The sequence below is a fragment of the Micromesistius poutassou genome (genome assembly GCF_964030765.1).
Source record: "Micromesistius poutassou genome assembly, chromosome: 7".
Lineage (NCBI taxonomy): Eukaryota > Metazoa > Chordata > Actinopteri > Gadiformes > Gadidae > Micromesistius > Micromesistius poutassou.
The window spans coordinates 15740229-15755762 of NC_140277.1; the positions used below are offsets into that span (position 1 = coordinate 15740229).

At 44.7% G+C, this 15534-nt stretch overlaps 3 protein-coding genes across 3 annotated transcripts in view; 1 reads left to right on the top strand and 2 right to left on the bottom strand.

Annotated features, from left to right (window-relative positions):
• The window catches only part of dachc (dachshund c), a gene marked incomplete at its 3' end in the record, with an annotated part of 17649 nt that extends 14726 nt beyond the window's left edge, over positions 1-2923 (bottom strand). The window contains exon 1 of the mRNA XM_084470227.1: positions 2049-2923. Coding sequence (XP_084326353.1) covers positions 2049-2665 — 617 coding nt within the window. The 5' untranslated portion in view covers positions 2666-2923. The remainder of the gene's footprint in view (positions 1-2048) is intronic.
• A 5860-nt stretch (positions 2924-8783) lies between these two features.
• mzt1 (mitotic spindle organizing protein 1) lies at positions 8784-10338 on the bottom strand. The gene is made up of 3 exons (XM_084470275.1): positions 10193-10338; positions 9526-9671; positions 8784-9243 (listed from the first exon to the last, which is right to left on the bottom strand). Exons 1-3 carry the CDS (start codon positions 10242-10244, stop codon positions 9220-9222), a joined length of 222 nt encoding a protein of 73 aa, XP_084326401.1. The 5' UTR covers positions 10245-10338; the 3' UTR covers positions 8784-9219.
• A 264-nt stretch (positions 10339-10602) lies between these two features.
• Positions 10603-15512, top strand: bora (bora aurora kinase A activator). Its single transcript, XM_084470398.1, has 12 exons — positions 10603-10634; positions 10931-11096; positions 11216-11325; positions 11687-11732; positions 11825-11906; positions 12014-12058; positions 12187-12243; positions 12551-12825; positions 13031-13190; positions 13405-14048; positions 14301-14441; positions 14877-15512. Exons 2-12 carry the CDS (start codon positions 10953-10955, stop codon positions 14895-14897), a joined length of 1725 nt encoding a protein of 574 aa, XP_084326524.1. The 5' UTR covers positions 10603-10634; positions 10931-10952; the 3' UTR covers positions 14898-15512.
• The last annotated feature ends 22 nt before the right edge of the window (positions 15513-15534 follow it).

Below are 15534 nucleotides of genomic sequence, written 5' to 3' on the forward strand. Positions count from 1 at the left end.
TTTGGAAAATAATAAGTGATAGCCGTCTAATCAGTAACCACAAACGCTGACACTGTCACTAAGCCATAAAATCATGTGCCGCTCCAACAGAGCTCACATCTCAGCCTATTAAGCAAACTGGGTTAGAAACTTGTGTGTGTAACAACACGTTAAAACCATAGCTCTCCACGCACTTTATGAAAGTGAGTGTTTTTTTTTTACGACGTACATACGACAGGCTTCAGACGGTGTCCGTCATAGAAAGACCCGTTAGCGTGATACATGTGGAGTCCTCACACACCAGGGTGTTGAAAGTCGTTTGAAGTTAGTATGTGTTCTGGTCTCATTAGCTAAAGGATGGTGTTGTGGTTTTTTTCTCTCCCCTTTGTTTGAGTGTTGTGTGTTGTTGATAATTACACACACACATATGCAGAAGGGACTGTGTGCTTTAGGGGGGTGGGGGTGTGTGTGTGGGGGGGGGGGTGGTGGTATACAAGCCCATTAACACCTGACATGGAAATCCCAACAGAGACACAAGGTGCACGTAGCTGTGCTGTTGTTGTTTTTTTTAAATAGGAGGTCAATGTGTTACCACTGGTTAAGCAGAATCCCTTTGGGACGCTTGCTTAGCCCTTAGATCATCGAAAAGTAATTATTTTAGGGGTGAATGACAGAGGAGCAAACGATGCTGCTACGAGCACTTCCACTTCTGCTTCTGGGAAAGAAAAAAAAAAAGCAACAGGATAGTGCAAGGCAATGCGATGCATGTTAAGAAAAGAAATCATGAAGCATGTTTATTGAGCACACTTTCAGAAAAGGTGGGTCTGCAAATTGAGCGTTAGATGTGGATAAGTAGGCTGTGAAAGAAGTAGGCTTCTCAAAGTGCCTCAGGGTTCATTTAACTAAATTTGTTTCACTGTTTATTGGGGGTATTATAAGTTTTTAAGTCCGCTTTGGGATGTAGCTACAATCCTGAGTTATCCTCTATTTAAAGCTGGATTTCAATGACAGCTGTAAATTGGATCATTGCTATAACTAATATGGATTAACTATATCAAACTAGTAATTCAATTGCTATACTTGTCACCCTACAAGCATGCCCACGTGTAGGTTTAGCACCACCGCACCAGTACTTAACAGCCCAGACAATTTAGTCCCTTTTATCCACACATCTCTGTCGGGCACTGGATTGATGACCCGTGTAGTTGGTCATCATTGGAGGAGTAGTAGGAAACGGCTAATTTACATAATCGCATCGTAAATACCGAGAATTCGTTTAATCATCTCCTCTTTGCTGTGGCTCAGGGCTAAAGAGTGTTGATATGATAAGACAGCGAGTTATTAAGGAACGAGAGAGAGACACACAGAGAGAGAGAGGGAGAGAGAGAGAGAGAGAGAGAGAGAGAGAGAGAGAGAGAGAGAGAGAGAGAGAAGGGAAGAGTATAGGAGGAAGAGGATCAGTCGAGAGTTTGTCCTGATTTAAGCTGCCGCTTGGGGCCAAATGAAAATTAATTAATTTCTGTGAAGAATCAATTTCTCAGAATGACAGAGTCGGATACAACGGCTGCGTGTGTGTGTGTGTGTGTGTGTGTGTGTGTGTGTGTGTGTGTGTGTGTGTGTGTGTGTGTGTGTGTGTGTGTGTGTGTGTGTGTGTGTGTGTGTGTGTGTTTGTGCGTGGGGGAGAGATGATTTGATAACACAACTTATTAAGGGAAAACTTTAAAGAGTGTGGGTGAAACGAGTTTGAAGGATAAGGATTAGAATTCATTATCCTGGTCGTCAACGTTGTCAAAATCATCCACATCACATCACACCCCACTTTTTAATCATCAGCCCCGGCCTAAACTTAGCCTGATCATCCTTAGTGTTTAAACTGTCGTGGAGCAAAGTTACCACTCTTATCTCTCACACACACACACACACACACACACACACACACACACACACACACACACACACACACACACACACACACACACACACACACACACACACGTACACACACACACACACACGCACACGCACACGCACACTCACACGACGATATGGGAGACCGCGTTTCAATTCACCTTGCGTTGGTACAGTCGTTGTAGAGTACCTCGAAGTCCTTGATGGAGATGAGTTTACAGCGGTTCACCCCGGGCTGGATCGCCCCGAGCCCGCGCAGCACCCGGACCTGCTCCACGTTGCACACCACCGGGGTTATGTCCAGTCGCTTGAGCTTGGTGTACACGGTGTGGAGCCCGCCGACCAGGTGCTTGAGGAACAGGTCGAACGCCTGGGGCAGGCAGATGAGCTCGGCGTCCTTCACCGTGAACGAGGCCAGCTTGGCACCTTTCACCTCCACCAGTTTGCACTCGTTGTTCTGCGGCGTGTTCTCCACCGGCGACGGGGTGGCGTACGCGGGTTTGCCCGCGCTGATCGCGATCGGGACGTCGCCGGTCTTTTTGATGGCGCTGATCGACGTGGTGGTGCCGCCGTTCGGGAGCGGTAGTAGGAGATCGGGTCTGAAGGGGTGAAGCAGCGCCGGGTGCGCCACGGCGGGAGGTGTCGGGGAAGAGGAGGCGGAGGTGGCCGCAGGTGGCGGAGAGTTGGTGGCCGGAGAAGTGGAGATCGGGGGCGGATGGTGGCCGACGGGAGCGGACGGGAGCAGAGCAGCGGCAGCCGCGGAAGCCATGGCGGTCATGTCCCAAGATGAAAAGAAAAAATAGCAAGTCAACTTCAGGGGGGGCGGGGGGGGGGCGCCGAAAGTCTTGTGCCGAAAAGTAACTTCGCTGAAGTGTCTACACGTTCTTAGGTTCTCCCTTTACAACAAACAAAATATACAACCGCGAATAGTAGCCGGCTACATGCGCGGAGTGTGGGTAAAAATGTGAGGAGGGGACAAGGTGCGCCTGTGAAAAAACAGATCACACTCTTCAAATAGAATGAAAGGGGATTGTCTAGCGCTAGAGATGCTACTGTGACATTATCATATAGAGGAGGGGCCTTAACTAGAACATATTCTTGGAGAGAGAGAGGGAGAGAGAGAGGGGGAGAGAAAGAGCGAGGAGAGAGAGAACACGAAGAAGAGGAGTAGAGGAGGAAAGAATGCACTCGACAGAAATAGGCCTATGGATTATTTTTACTACAATTTTTGTATAGGCACATTTTAATAACGTATAGTGGATGGTGCTTTTACTAATTGATACCCATCAGATAGCCATTTGGGAGTTTAAATGGTGTAGTACTACATTTAAGGCCAATCGAATTTAATACAAATTCATGTTATTTATATATGGTTCAATTCATGAATATTTAATACATGTCACTATAACGGTGGAACATAATTAACAAGGCTTCACACGCTGCCTCACTGACTAGTCTATAAAAAGAGTAGGGCTATATAGGGTGTCCAAAAGTCAAGTTTAACAAAAAAAAGTGAGAGTGAACAAAACAAACAGTAACCTTTACATGTCCCTTTACCTGTTCCCTAATGCTTTCATATCCAGCGCCCCGTCTCCGTTCTCTCTCTCCTATTCTGCACCTCCTCTTTTTCCTCTTCTCTTCCACTCTCTTTCCCCTTTCTCTCTATCTGTCTGTGTGTGTCTCTCTCTCTCATACACTCACACACACACGCGCACGCACGCACGCACACACACACACACACACACACACACACACACACGCAGACTGCCGTCATTTACATATGAAGCTTGCAGTCCTTTCAAAGTGGCTTTCACGGAACATTGTGCCGATAATGATCTCGGTCGCAGAGGGAGAGAGACACGCAGATCTCCAGAGACCATCTCGCCATAAGACAAGGGAGAAGAGGATAAAACTCTGACTGTACTTCAACTCAAAGGACTTTAACACTCTTTTCCTCCCCCACCCCACCACCTCCGCCCCCCTCTCTCCCTCTCCCCCCCCCTCTCTCCAATAAGCCCTCTTGTGTTTTTTAATTGGCAGAAATTAATCTTTGGGATGTAGATGGTAGATTTACATTCATTAAAAGTCAAGTGAGGAAGCCAGGCTTGATGCTAATCAAATCTGCTTAATTATGCTTAACATGAGTATCTCCAGGGAAGATAGAGAGAGAGAGGGGGAGAGAGAGCTAGAGAGAGAGTGCAAAACTTTCTACTTTTTGCCTTTGATAACTCCTGCTGAGTATGGCCTTTTGCTTGCCAAATAGAAATGTCACGACTCTTTTTCTCATTCTAGAAAACACATTGATATAACCATCATCGTCGAGCAGAACTGATATAAGGATCCAGTTGGAGGTAATATCTTTAATAACTAGGGATTAGTTCATTATGAAACGCGTTTGGAAAAAGGTCTTCATCTCTTTTATTGTCATCCCTGACCCTTGACAGAACTATCAATAAAATATCGCTAAAGGTCAAAGAAATTGAGATCAAATTATAAACAAATTAGAACAAGGCGCAGCTGAATAAAGGCTTAGCGTGCATGTTTTGTAAGGAAAATATATGAGACCGATGGCCAAGAGGCTAGTGGTGTCATATATTTAGAGACGGAAAAATTATAATTTCGCCTGACATTTTAATCCAATTATCATTTCGGCCAAATCTTGAATCACTGACTGAGGTCATCCCCATCATTTGCTGCTGGCCAACCATCGCTCTTCAAGCACGCCGGTGAAGAATGAGGCCCACGACTGAAACCACGGCTGTGATCCGGTAAACCGATCACATAGCAGGAGGGTGTTGTGCATATCTTTTCATAGACCCACCAACGTTTATTGTCCCAAATGGGGAAAATTGGGTCTAATTCCCCCCCCACCCCAAGGGAATCCTCCCTATGGAGCAGTAGTGTGATTGTCGTGGGGGATCCATCCTGCACACTGAGGACCAACCCGTCCCCCCCCCCCCTCGTTTCCCCTAGACATGGTTACTTATCTGGGAACTGCAGAGACAAAAAGGAACAACCAAATCCTTCCCCCAAAACAACGCCGTATATGCGTCCAGGTCCAGTGTTTCATCAAAGCATGTAATGTAACAGTTTCAGCTGCAGCCTGAGTCAACAAGATGAACATGCGGTCTGGCAATAGCCGGTTCCATGTGCCTGTTTTTGGCTGCTGAGTCGAAGCATAAGGGACCATTCTGATGGGTAGGCAGTCAGATTGGCCGATGAAGTGTAAATACCACTCTATCTGTTCTCATTAGACAAGTGAAAACATTCAAATCCCATTTCTGCCGCTATCAAAAAGGCCCCAGGGTTTGGGGAGGGGAAATGTGTGTGTGTGTGCGTGCGTGTTTGTGTGCGTATTCGTGCGTCAGTGTGCGCGTGTGTGTGTGCGTGTGTTTGTGTGTGAGCGTGTCTGTGTGTGTGTGTGTGCGTGTGTGTCTGTATGTGCAGGACTGTATTTTAAATGCCACCACTGTCATTGCTGCTTGGTCTGTCACATGTATACCCTTAATTCAAACGGACAAAATCGGTTCCGACAGCAAGCGTTATGATTCAAATCAGCTTGGAACGGAGGCTGGGTGTGTGTGTGTGTGTGTGTGTGTGCGTGAGCGTGTGAGTTCTGGTGAGTGAGAGAGCATGTCATCATGTTTTGGTTTGTGATTAGGTGTCTTTTGCGTGTGTTCATCAGTGTGTCTGTTTATGTGTGTGTGTGTGTGCGTTTGACCAAGTGAGCACACACACCCTTCACATTCCCCTATGATAATGTGGATTGATTATGGATATGATAATGAGAGGCCAGCATAGCGTCGCGACCTTCAGAAGGTCTAATTGAAACAAGCGTTGGTCCTCCGTAGCACTTATCAAGTCACACAGCACATCATTAATCACAGAGAATACAAGCTGTCATGGTACACACACACACACACACACACACACACACACTCACATCATCTCTCTCTTTCTCACATACATACATGTTCGCTCCTCTGTCACCTACCACACACACACACACACACACACACACACACACACACACACACACACACAAGCTTGACTACATGGACACGCACACGCACACACACACACCCTGACACCAACATGTACGCACGCGCACACGCGCAGACACACACACACATGTACACAGACACGCATGCCCACACACAGTGTGTCTGCGCATGCCCGCATGCGCAGACACACAAACAGAGACAGACACACACACACACACAATGCAAGCTGTCACCACAATATGGCGGGCATTGTCTTATTTTAAGGAAAGTGGACAGCTAGTCCACCCTCCGTCTCCATTATAAGTAAAATTGAGGGGAAAAAAACTTTGTAATTCGAACAGAAGTACCGAAAGAAGGAAGAAAAAAAAAATGGACTAAACAAAAGCAAACTTCTAAAACAAAGAAAGGTGAAAACAATAGAACAAATTAGAACATCTGCTCTGTTCAGGACAACAACTCTGAGATTGAATTAGCCAAACTTGTTTTTATTACCTCGCTTCGATTAGAGCACCATTTACCGCCAAAATGGGATTCCGACATATGGCGCCTACCTGTTAAACATGAGATGTGTAATATTGGTGCTACGCATCACTGAGCTATTCAAATCAACTAATAAGCCCAATATGATATTAGTCATTACATAGTCCAACACACTAAATTACAATCTGATAAAACAGGGTTTCGTGATTAGCATGAGAAAACACAGGGGACTCCACACGTACGCGTGTTGATGCCATTGCCAACTTTGTTAATTGTTATTCAATTAACTGCTTTGTTAATGAAACCAATTAATACTTTAATACAAGTGTGTGGAGACATACGATTATTATGCATCTATGCAGGGGATAGCTAATTACAGCTGTAAATCAATCACTTGAGGATTAATCAGTTTGGATATTGTCAAAAAACAACAAAGTCAAGTTGGAAGTTGATACTTTTTTACATATTTTGATTACTATGCTATTATCGTTTGTAATCATTGTTAATGATCCTTTAGAGTTTATATGATCCAATCCTCTCACCGAGAATTGAATTAGGAACTAAACGCTATACCGCTACGCCATATCTTACCGGGCGTTTAATAGATATAACCTGTATATTTAGGTTGTTGAAGCTAATGCTAACAAGGTCATCACATTCCTGTCTGCGAAACACACCATTAAATATCTGCTTTGTATTGCGTGCCTATAAGCAATAGTCTCTCACATCACAGTTTAAAGATTTGTCTTTGTCTATACAAACGCAAGCAAAATGTCATAGTGCCAATAATGATGCCTAACCAAAGTCATTTTTTTGTTGCTTTCAATTAACCGCAATTAACGTTGTCTGTAACCTACATAAAATTGAACTCAATGTATTCACCTAATTAAAAGTAACAAAGTGTATTGGATTGGAGTGTAGCCATATATAAATGCAAAACAAGGTATTTTTCTCACTGACACCTGAGAATACTTCCACTAATCAGACACAACATCCTGAGCTGGTATGCACAAAGTATCTTTAGAAGTTATTTTATGAGACCTGCTTGGCTCTTAAGTTTATATGGGCATGTGATTTGACCAGTGGCCTAGTTGAGTGCACTATTCTTAGATGTTTTATGCATATGTGGGCGATCTCTCAGTTAGGACTATGGGATTTGGGAATATTTTTGTTTTACGGAGATCAAAGTACCAAGTCTAAGGCAAAGGGAGCCCCTTAAACACATCAAACACAAAGAGATGCATTCTGAACACCATGCCCCCATCGTCCATCAAGAGAAACCAAACCTTACAACTCGCCTCTTTGTCAAAGGAAAGTTAATAATGTTGACTCCTTCACCATTAACATCTTAAAGGCAACACAAACTCACCCCCCACGGAGACCCCAGTTGATTAAGCCTGAGGGCATTCAGGTAGATGTATATAGCATATATCAGATTGTTTGGTGCAGATGCAGTTGCGATGCTGGCGCTCAAGAGATAACTGTGCGAGGAGATCAAAGGAGCAGTCAAGATATTGAGACCGGGAGCCTGTCAGTCAAGAACATACGAGCCGCCCGGTGGAAGACAGAAATGCTTCCATAGACACACTTGCTTTCCCCATTCTCTCTTAGAGTCTGGTGTTACTGGGCTGGTATGTTGTCAGATAGCTTAGAAAGGGTTGCGCAAGTCCTTTGTGCAGTGAATGAAAGACTAAACTCTCCCACACACACGCACACACACACACGCACACACACACACACGCACACACACACACAAAGGTGGAAACTAGAAGCATATAGGCCTGCAGAGTTGCGTTTTGTGCTCTCAGCATTTTGTCTCGTCTTGAAGATGAATAGAGGCAGTTTACAAACAGCGGTGAAACAAAACAATGCTTTGTGTGGATGGACACATGATGGTTACTGGTGGTTGATCGAACACCTTTTTTGTCAGGTTTGCTGTACGATATTTTTTATGATATTAATAAAGATTAAGTTCATGTCACTTAATGCCGTGAGTTCCATGTTTCATAGTCTACAAAGTCGTCAGGTGAAGAAATCGTGTAACCCTTTTGGCTTAAGTGGAATTATGTGCCGTCATCTACTTATGATAAATGTCAAATATTTTGTTCAAGTATTTCCATTTGAACTTTTCTAATGATCACTAATAGCAACAAAGTTGAAAAAATACGTTTTGAAAACATGATTGTTGATCATTATCTTAATTATTTATAACAAAGATATGGATCAAGGATCATGAACGCGTCACATTTGACTTGAAAAGTACTTCAAATCAAAATTTGGGTTTTAATATTTTAATACTTAAAATACACATCGTTTTGTGGTCAAATGTTAAGTGGCAGAGATCATTATGCGTGAAACTAAACATATTCAAAACCACCGCATCAATATATTGTATATTAAAGAAAGACACACTGCCATCTAGTGACGGTTTATTGTCATGTAAGTTTACACGAAAAAAAATTACAATTCTCTACAAATGTATAAAGGATGAAGAAAAAGAACAAGGGAACAAACCAAAAAATATTTTGTTTACTAGGTGCTACACAGTTTCTCTGCACAAAATTCCAGACGTAGAATGGGGATTATAATTCATGTAAAAAATACATCAAAAACACATTTGTTTGACTTTTAGGCAAGACTGAGGTTGTAAGGCTCTTTACATTTGGTGATGCTATGAACCATGGCAATACAAATATGTAACGTGTCATGTGTAATTACAAACAAAGAAATGGACTGGGCATAGACAGGCATAGGGCAACGTCATGGGCACACGAGACCCAAGACAACACATTGAGTAATGAGTTGCACTGCACTGGAGTACTGGACTGGAACACGATCTGATGACTTTTCAGCTAGTGGAGTTGTCAGAAGCCTGGAGACAACAATATAAATATGAAACGGAAAACATACAGCAGAACCACAAAGCAATGCTTTGGAGTATTGCTTTTTTTTTTTTTTTTTTAGATCAGATGTCTAGAATGCCACAATTTTGCGCAAAGATTTTTAGCTGAACTTGACCTAAATAAAATTAAGGGTCCGCCACTCAGAGTATTGTGTAGAAATATGACTTCAATAAGTGCTTAGTTCTAATTAGGAAATTAGGAGGCAATTCCTCCCTAATTACCTCCAATAGCCCAAAAATATATTTGCATACCTTCAATGAGTCGGATGCTTTGCGCAGTTCCTTTATGACTAAAGACAAGGCCTCCGGATTGATGCCTTGCTCACACAACCGTACACAGATCGACAGAGACTCCATGTCCAATCCTGTGTTCAGCAATCTGGAGATTTCCAACAGCACTGGTAGAAAAACCAAACACAAACATCCAGTCATTTGATGTAACACAACATGAGGAGGAGCAATGCAAATGAGAACTTAGAAACCATACCGAATCTAATCGACCTGGAAAAAACAAAATACTAATGACCAAATTAAAAAAAATTGTTTTTACCCCACATTCACCTCCTACACACACACACACACACACACACACACACACACACACACACACACACACACACACACACGTATTAACAGATGTGATGTCAGATCCAGCATGTCAGTCATTTGAGTAGGGGGTAACTTAGGTTACAACATAATATTGATGAGTAACGTTACATGTCTCATGTTATAACTGTCACATGGGGGTTTAGTCACGGACTGTACAACACTATAACATACTGTAATACACCGTTGTACTGCCAATAACCATGTGTGTCATCATTAGTGTATTGGATTGTGCATACACGTTAAGTCATACCGATTGTATTATGCAGACGCGTACCGCTCCTTACAATAAACAACCCAACCCTACCCTTACCGTCCATCGTCTCCCGAACTGCTGTCATGTTTGCATTGGCTCCACTTGCCATCGTAAAGGTTCACACGTACAGTGTGGGGGTACAGTTTAACTCAGAAATGACACCAATGTGTGTTTATGAATTCATCCCTGTGCGTAAAATGAAGTCTTTTGAGAGCCCGCCTACTCTGCCAAACACCGGTGACGGTGCAGCGTTGCCAGATTGGGCCATATTTCCCCTGCACAATCTGGAGCGATTGGCCAGGGAAATCTGGGCCAATCTGGCAACGCTGACGCCGGACAGGATATGACGACGGAGTGATCCCATTGGTTCGCCGACACTTCATCGGACATTTCCATTGGCTGGCCGGACCTTTGGGGGAAATTGAAACAACATTTTGAAACTTTAACCGTGATACTAGTGACTTGAACGAAGTCTGGTTGATGTTTTTGAGATATATTTGTAAGTACTATCAGTTCATCTAATCCATTGATCCATTGGTTTCATCGATGATGAAGCCAACGTGCAATTGTGTAGGAACTCGGGGCCATCGGTAGTGTCATGGGGGGGGATGTTTTATCGAGCTGTGTCTTTTGCCACCAGAAGCATCTAAAACACACGCAATCCATGTATAACTTCATCTAGTTAATCGAATATATTTAAGATTGCATTATTCCTTAATTGCGCGATTTAAAGAGTGTTTGCAATATACTGAAATTATCTCTTTTTTTTCCCTCCCCCGTGTCTTTGCTTAATAGGAGGTGCCGTTTGGTCTTTAACATGGGGGACCACATTGAAGTACAGATCACACCAGAAACCCCTGGGAAGCATTTAATACGGAACCCATTTGAGAGCCCGAATGATTACCGCCATCTCCAGGAGCTCCTGGGGCCAAGCCCCTCTGTCTTCAAGCACTGTAAAGCTGTACGTTTTATACCGCCGGACAACCATTTAAAAAATCTTTATAAATCACATGTGTGATGTATCAGATACAACTTCCATCTCTGTCTCTGAGTGTTTTGTGGCTCATTTCTTGTTGACAGAAGGCTACGGGTGGATTTGACTGGGCTATTGAGGAAATGGCCAATCTTCTGCCTGTTGACATCAACCCAGAGGACATCCAAAGACAGGCCATCTACTTGAGTCAGACAATGTATGCAGTCGGTGTGACGATGGACACATGCATGGCTTAGTCTAGGGCTGTACAACAAGTTCCTTGGTTGAATAATTGTTAATGTTAAAATCAGTTGACTTTTAATGAGTAGTACATTTTTAGTTGGTAAGATCTGTTCAACCCTCGTAGTATGTCACATCCAATATTTACAGTATGTACAGTGTGCCAATATCCAAGTGTTTATCATTCCTCTGAAGAGCAGTGAGATTTTGAGAAGCATAGACTGTATAAAGGTGTCATTTAGAGCTGTCAATATTCAACAGAATAGCGATGTAGCATGCTATGAGTGAATGGTGATAAAGAATATATTTTAAACCCATTTTGTTTCTCTGATTTTCAGGATAGATTCTGACGTTGAAGAGAAGCGGCAACATGCTATCGAACAGGTATATCCCCACCCATCGTAGATCGTGTTTTTGTGAGTGATGTAATTCACATCTCTAACTCTGTCTATTTTTTTTTTTACTATTTAATTCAGTTTTTCACCAAAGGAGCAATCGTTCCCTCTCCTTGGGCTGCCCCTGTTTCTCGGAAAAACACTTTTATTCGCAATAAAACAAGTAAGTGTTGCGTTTCATGTGATCATAGATGTCCTTGGTTGCAAGGAAGATGCAAGGAATCGGAGATTGACGATGTGTTTTATGATCTTCTGTTTCTCCTCTTTCAGATTGTATTTCACCGAACATCATTGAGGAACCTGAAACATTCAATGGTTGGTATCTGACCTTTTTAAAAAATATATATATATCGGGATATTGTTTCTCTATAGCAAGATTCTAATGTTATTATCCAATTCTTTATTCTCACTGGGTTCCTTGTTTTGGCCTTCATGTGTTCCAGTTGCCTGTCAGACTACCCTTTCCTTGCCTGTGGCTTTAGATTTGGAAAAGATCCTAGGTAAGCCTCCCTTTTTAAAGCCCTTCTCCACACTCATTTGAAACCTGCACTAACCAACCGTTTCCCTGAAGCCGTCCCTTTTTTATATTTTGAAATCAACACCTGAAGTTTTCACCATGAAATTGATTCAGAAGAGAACAAAAGTCCTGGGCCGATTGAGCCATGGGAGGATGAAACGACGATAAAAATAGTGATGGTGCAGTGAAAAAATGACCTGATGCATGCATAAAATGCATCTAAACGGGTTAAACGTAAATGTGTGTGTGCGACTGTGCGCTAAACCTCCTCTCGTCCTTCGGTTGCCCAGGAGACTACTACCTCAGCCAAGACGCCAGCGAGGCGGTGCAGGAGTGCCTCAGCTCCTCCTCCCTCAGGAGGAAGCTGTTCCTGGACGGCCAGGACAGCCGCAGCGGCTCGGACCACTCGGGCGCGTCCAGCCCGGAGAGGAGTCCCCCCGCCGCGGGGGGGCCCAGGTCCACGGGCGTCAGCGGCGCGGGTTCGCTGGGAGCCCCCAACGTGGTGTCCTCCTTCCTCTCCTCCCCTCTGGCCTGCGACATTATGGCAACCACGCCGTCGTCCACAGTGAGTCGTCGTGACTACAAGGCTTTTGCTTCCGAGTATATTCCGGAGGGAACATCGAGCGACGTAAAGAAAACAAATGTGGTTTCTTGTAAATATCGCGTCGGAATGCTTTTACAAGTCTCATGTGTTATGCTTTCTCTGGCTGACGACGGAGGGGGGGGGAAAGCAGCGGTGAATAAGTGATGCGTGTTTCCCTCCATTGCAGGGCCAGTTCTCATCTAGTCCAGTCCCCAACGGCCGTTTCCGTGACCACAGCCTGGGCAGCATTAGTCCCATGTTCCCCGACAGGTCCTCACCTTCTGGTCTATTCACCCCCTCCGTCTCTCCCATCGGGCCCCGCGTCGCGTGCACACCCATAGGCTCCGGTGAGTCCCTTTTGTGCGTCACGTAACGGCGTTCACGCCTGGTGTTTTACTGTTACTTTACCGCGCTGAACATTTCTTAATGCGGATGAAATCTGGGTGTGTCGTGAACGTGTCGATTCACTAGCCTCCACAATCGTCGCGTTGTCATGTGAAAAAACGACGGCGTCCTAAAGTCAATTAATTTCCGAGGCGCAAAATCTCCTGTGGTCCGCAGGGGAGAGGAAACAGCTGAGCTTCCTGACTCCAGACGGCGTCGCCGGCGTCCCGGTGGACATGGACGTCTACCCCTGCTCGGGGAGCCCATATGGCGAGGGTTGCTCTCCCATCCGGAACGGCTCCCCGCGCCAGCTCCCCTTCCACAGCCAGTCCCACCCTAGCAGCAGCAGGTCCAGGTCCAGGGCCAGGGCCAGAGCCCGGTGCTGGGCGTCCCCGCCCCTCTCCCCCATCCTCAACCCCAAGCTGCACGCCGACCCGCTGGCCTCGCCGCCCCTCGCCCCCATGGAGTTCGACCCGTCGCCGCCGCCCCCCGCCGCCGCCCGGGACGGCCCGCGCCGCTGCTGCAGCGGCGTGGCGCATTCCCCCGGAGGCACCGGAGAGGAGGAGGAGGAGGAGGAGAAGGAGCAGGAAGAAGAAGAAGAAGGAGAGGAGGAGGATGAGGAGGAGGCAGGGAAGGAGACTCCCATGGAGGGGAGGTTGGAGGACATTATGGAGAGGGAGGAGGAGGAGGAGGAGGCCGGGGAGCCCTCGGAGCAGCTGACCAGCTCGCGCATGGGCAACGTGTCGTCCGCGGAGAGCTCCCACATGTTCGTGTCTCTGCTGGCGGAGGGGAGCAGCATACGCTACGACTCCAGCATGCAGGTGTGTGGGAGCTCTCCTCGGCTGGGAGGGCTGGGCGGGCTGGGCGGGCTGGGCGGAGGTACTTCTGGACTCCTCTTTGGGCTTTTTCCTCTTTTGATTGTTTTAAGTTGGCTTCCCTTTCCCTTTGACATGCTCCTCTTATGTGGATGCTCATTTCCAAATGTCGTCTGATTTATTTTTTATTATTTTTCGTTTTGTTCAGCTCAAGGCAGGGCAATGAACCTGATTGCTGTTTTGTGTGTGGACTTGCAGGTGGACAGCGGCTACAACACTACCTCAGCGGGCACGGCCAGTCTCATCGACGGCCTCAGCTCAGTGAGCAACGGCAAGGAGTCCTTCAGCTCAAACCTCCCGGACGAGGCCTTTCCGTTTCCCAGGCAGTCTAAATCAAAGGTAGAGGCATCAACTGAATGTTGTGGCTGAACTGAGGTTCGAGGGGAAAAAAACTAAATGTATAACCTAGGGCTGGGCGATTTCGATTTCAGAGTGAAACGATCACCGAACTAATATAATCAGGTTGAAACTATTACATTTTTTACATTTTTTTATAGAAATTGCAGAACAGCTGGATTCATATCTGGACTTTATTTTCTATTTGACCATTTTGTGTATATTTTTAAGGGGAAATTTCAAAGTTCTCATTTACAAAGTGTTTTTTTTTTTTGGAGAGAAATTATGAATAAATGCATCATGTTTTCAAACTCAAAAATAATCGTTTGAATAATCGAGATTTCAATATTGACCAAAATAATCGTGATTATGATTTTTTTTTTTTTTCCATAATCGAGCGGCCCTAGTATAACCTGTTTTTAAACATTCTCCCCATAGGCCTTTAACACTCAGCACTGAGCCGGCTGCAATCTGGGAGCACGCAGCCACTGAAGCCTGAAAACGACGACGATGATGATGGTGCTGCAATGGAATGTTTATTTTGTTTTTTGTGAAGCGGCCGCGTTGAACGTGTCCGCTTCGTGCTGTCAGAGCCAAATCATACTTGGGTATATTTTGTTCCCTGCATTCAACATTCAACTCTTTGACTTCTTCATCTCTAAAAGGAGTACTTAACAATGCTTACGTTGTTATGGGAATAACATATGAAATGGGAACGTTTTACCCCCAAAGTTATATTTGCACCAGTTCTACAAGAATGACAAATCATTTTTTTGGAGGGGGGGGGGGGATTTAATGGTTGTATGCATTAGAAAGGTGATTTTACATGTGAAATGTCATTTCTGTACTGCTACTTGCACAACGACCTCTTTTTTTAATGCATATTTTTTTATTGTGATCTTAACAGAAAACTGATGAAACCTAACTTAAGAATGGCATCAGGTTATCAGACATCTTTTAACTTGGTGTTTATCATGGACTTGATAAAATGTTAAAATTTTATTTTACTCTTTGATATTCAAGTTTTATTGTGCACCATACAGGTTTGATGCCACTGGTTCGTAAATCAACCAATTGTTGAAAGAGCTACGACCGT

Coding starts and splice junctions, on each gene's coding strand:
- mzt1 (XM_084470275.1), bottom strand. CDS start 10,244: ATGGCAAGTGGAGCCAATGCAAACATGACAGCAGTTCGGGAGACGATG. Junction 9,672..10,192: donor AGTTCGGGAGACGATGGACG/GTAAGGGTAGGG, acceptor TTTTTCTACCAG/TGCTGTTGGAAATCTCCAGA. Junction 9,244..9,525: donor AAGCATCCGACTCATTGAAG/GTATGCAAATAT, acceptor TGTTGTCTCCAG/GCTTCTGACAACTCCACTAG.
- bora (XM_084470398.1), top strand. CDS start 10,953: ATGGGGGACCACATTGAAGTACAGATCACACCAGAAACCCCTGGGAAG. Junction 12,826..13,030: donor CAACCACGCCGTCGTCCACA/GTGAGTCGTCGT, acceptor CCTCCATTGCAG/GGCCAGTTCTCATCTAGTCC. Junction 14,442..14,876: donor CCAGGCAGTCTAAATCAAAG/GTAGAGGCATCA, acceptor TTCTCCCCATAG/GCCTTTAACACTCAGCACTG.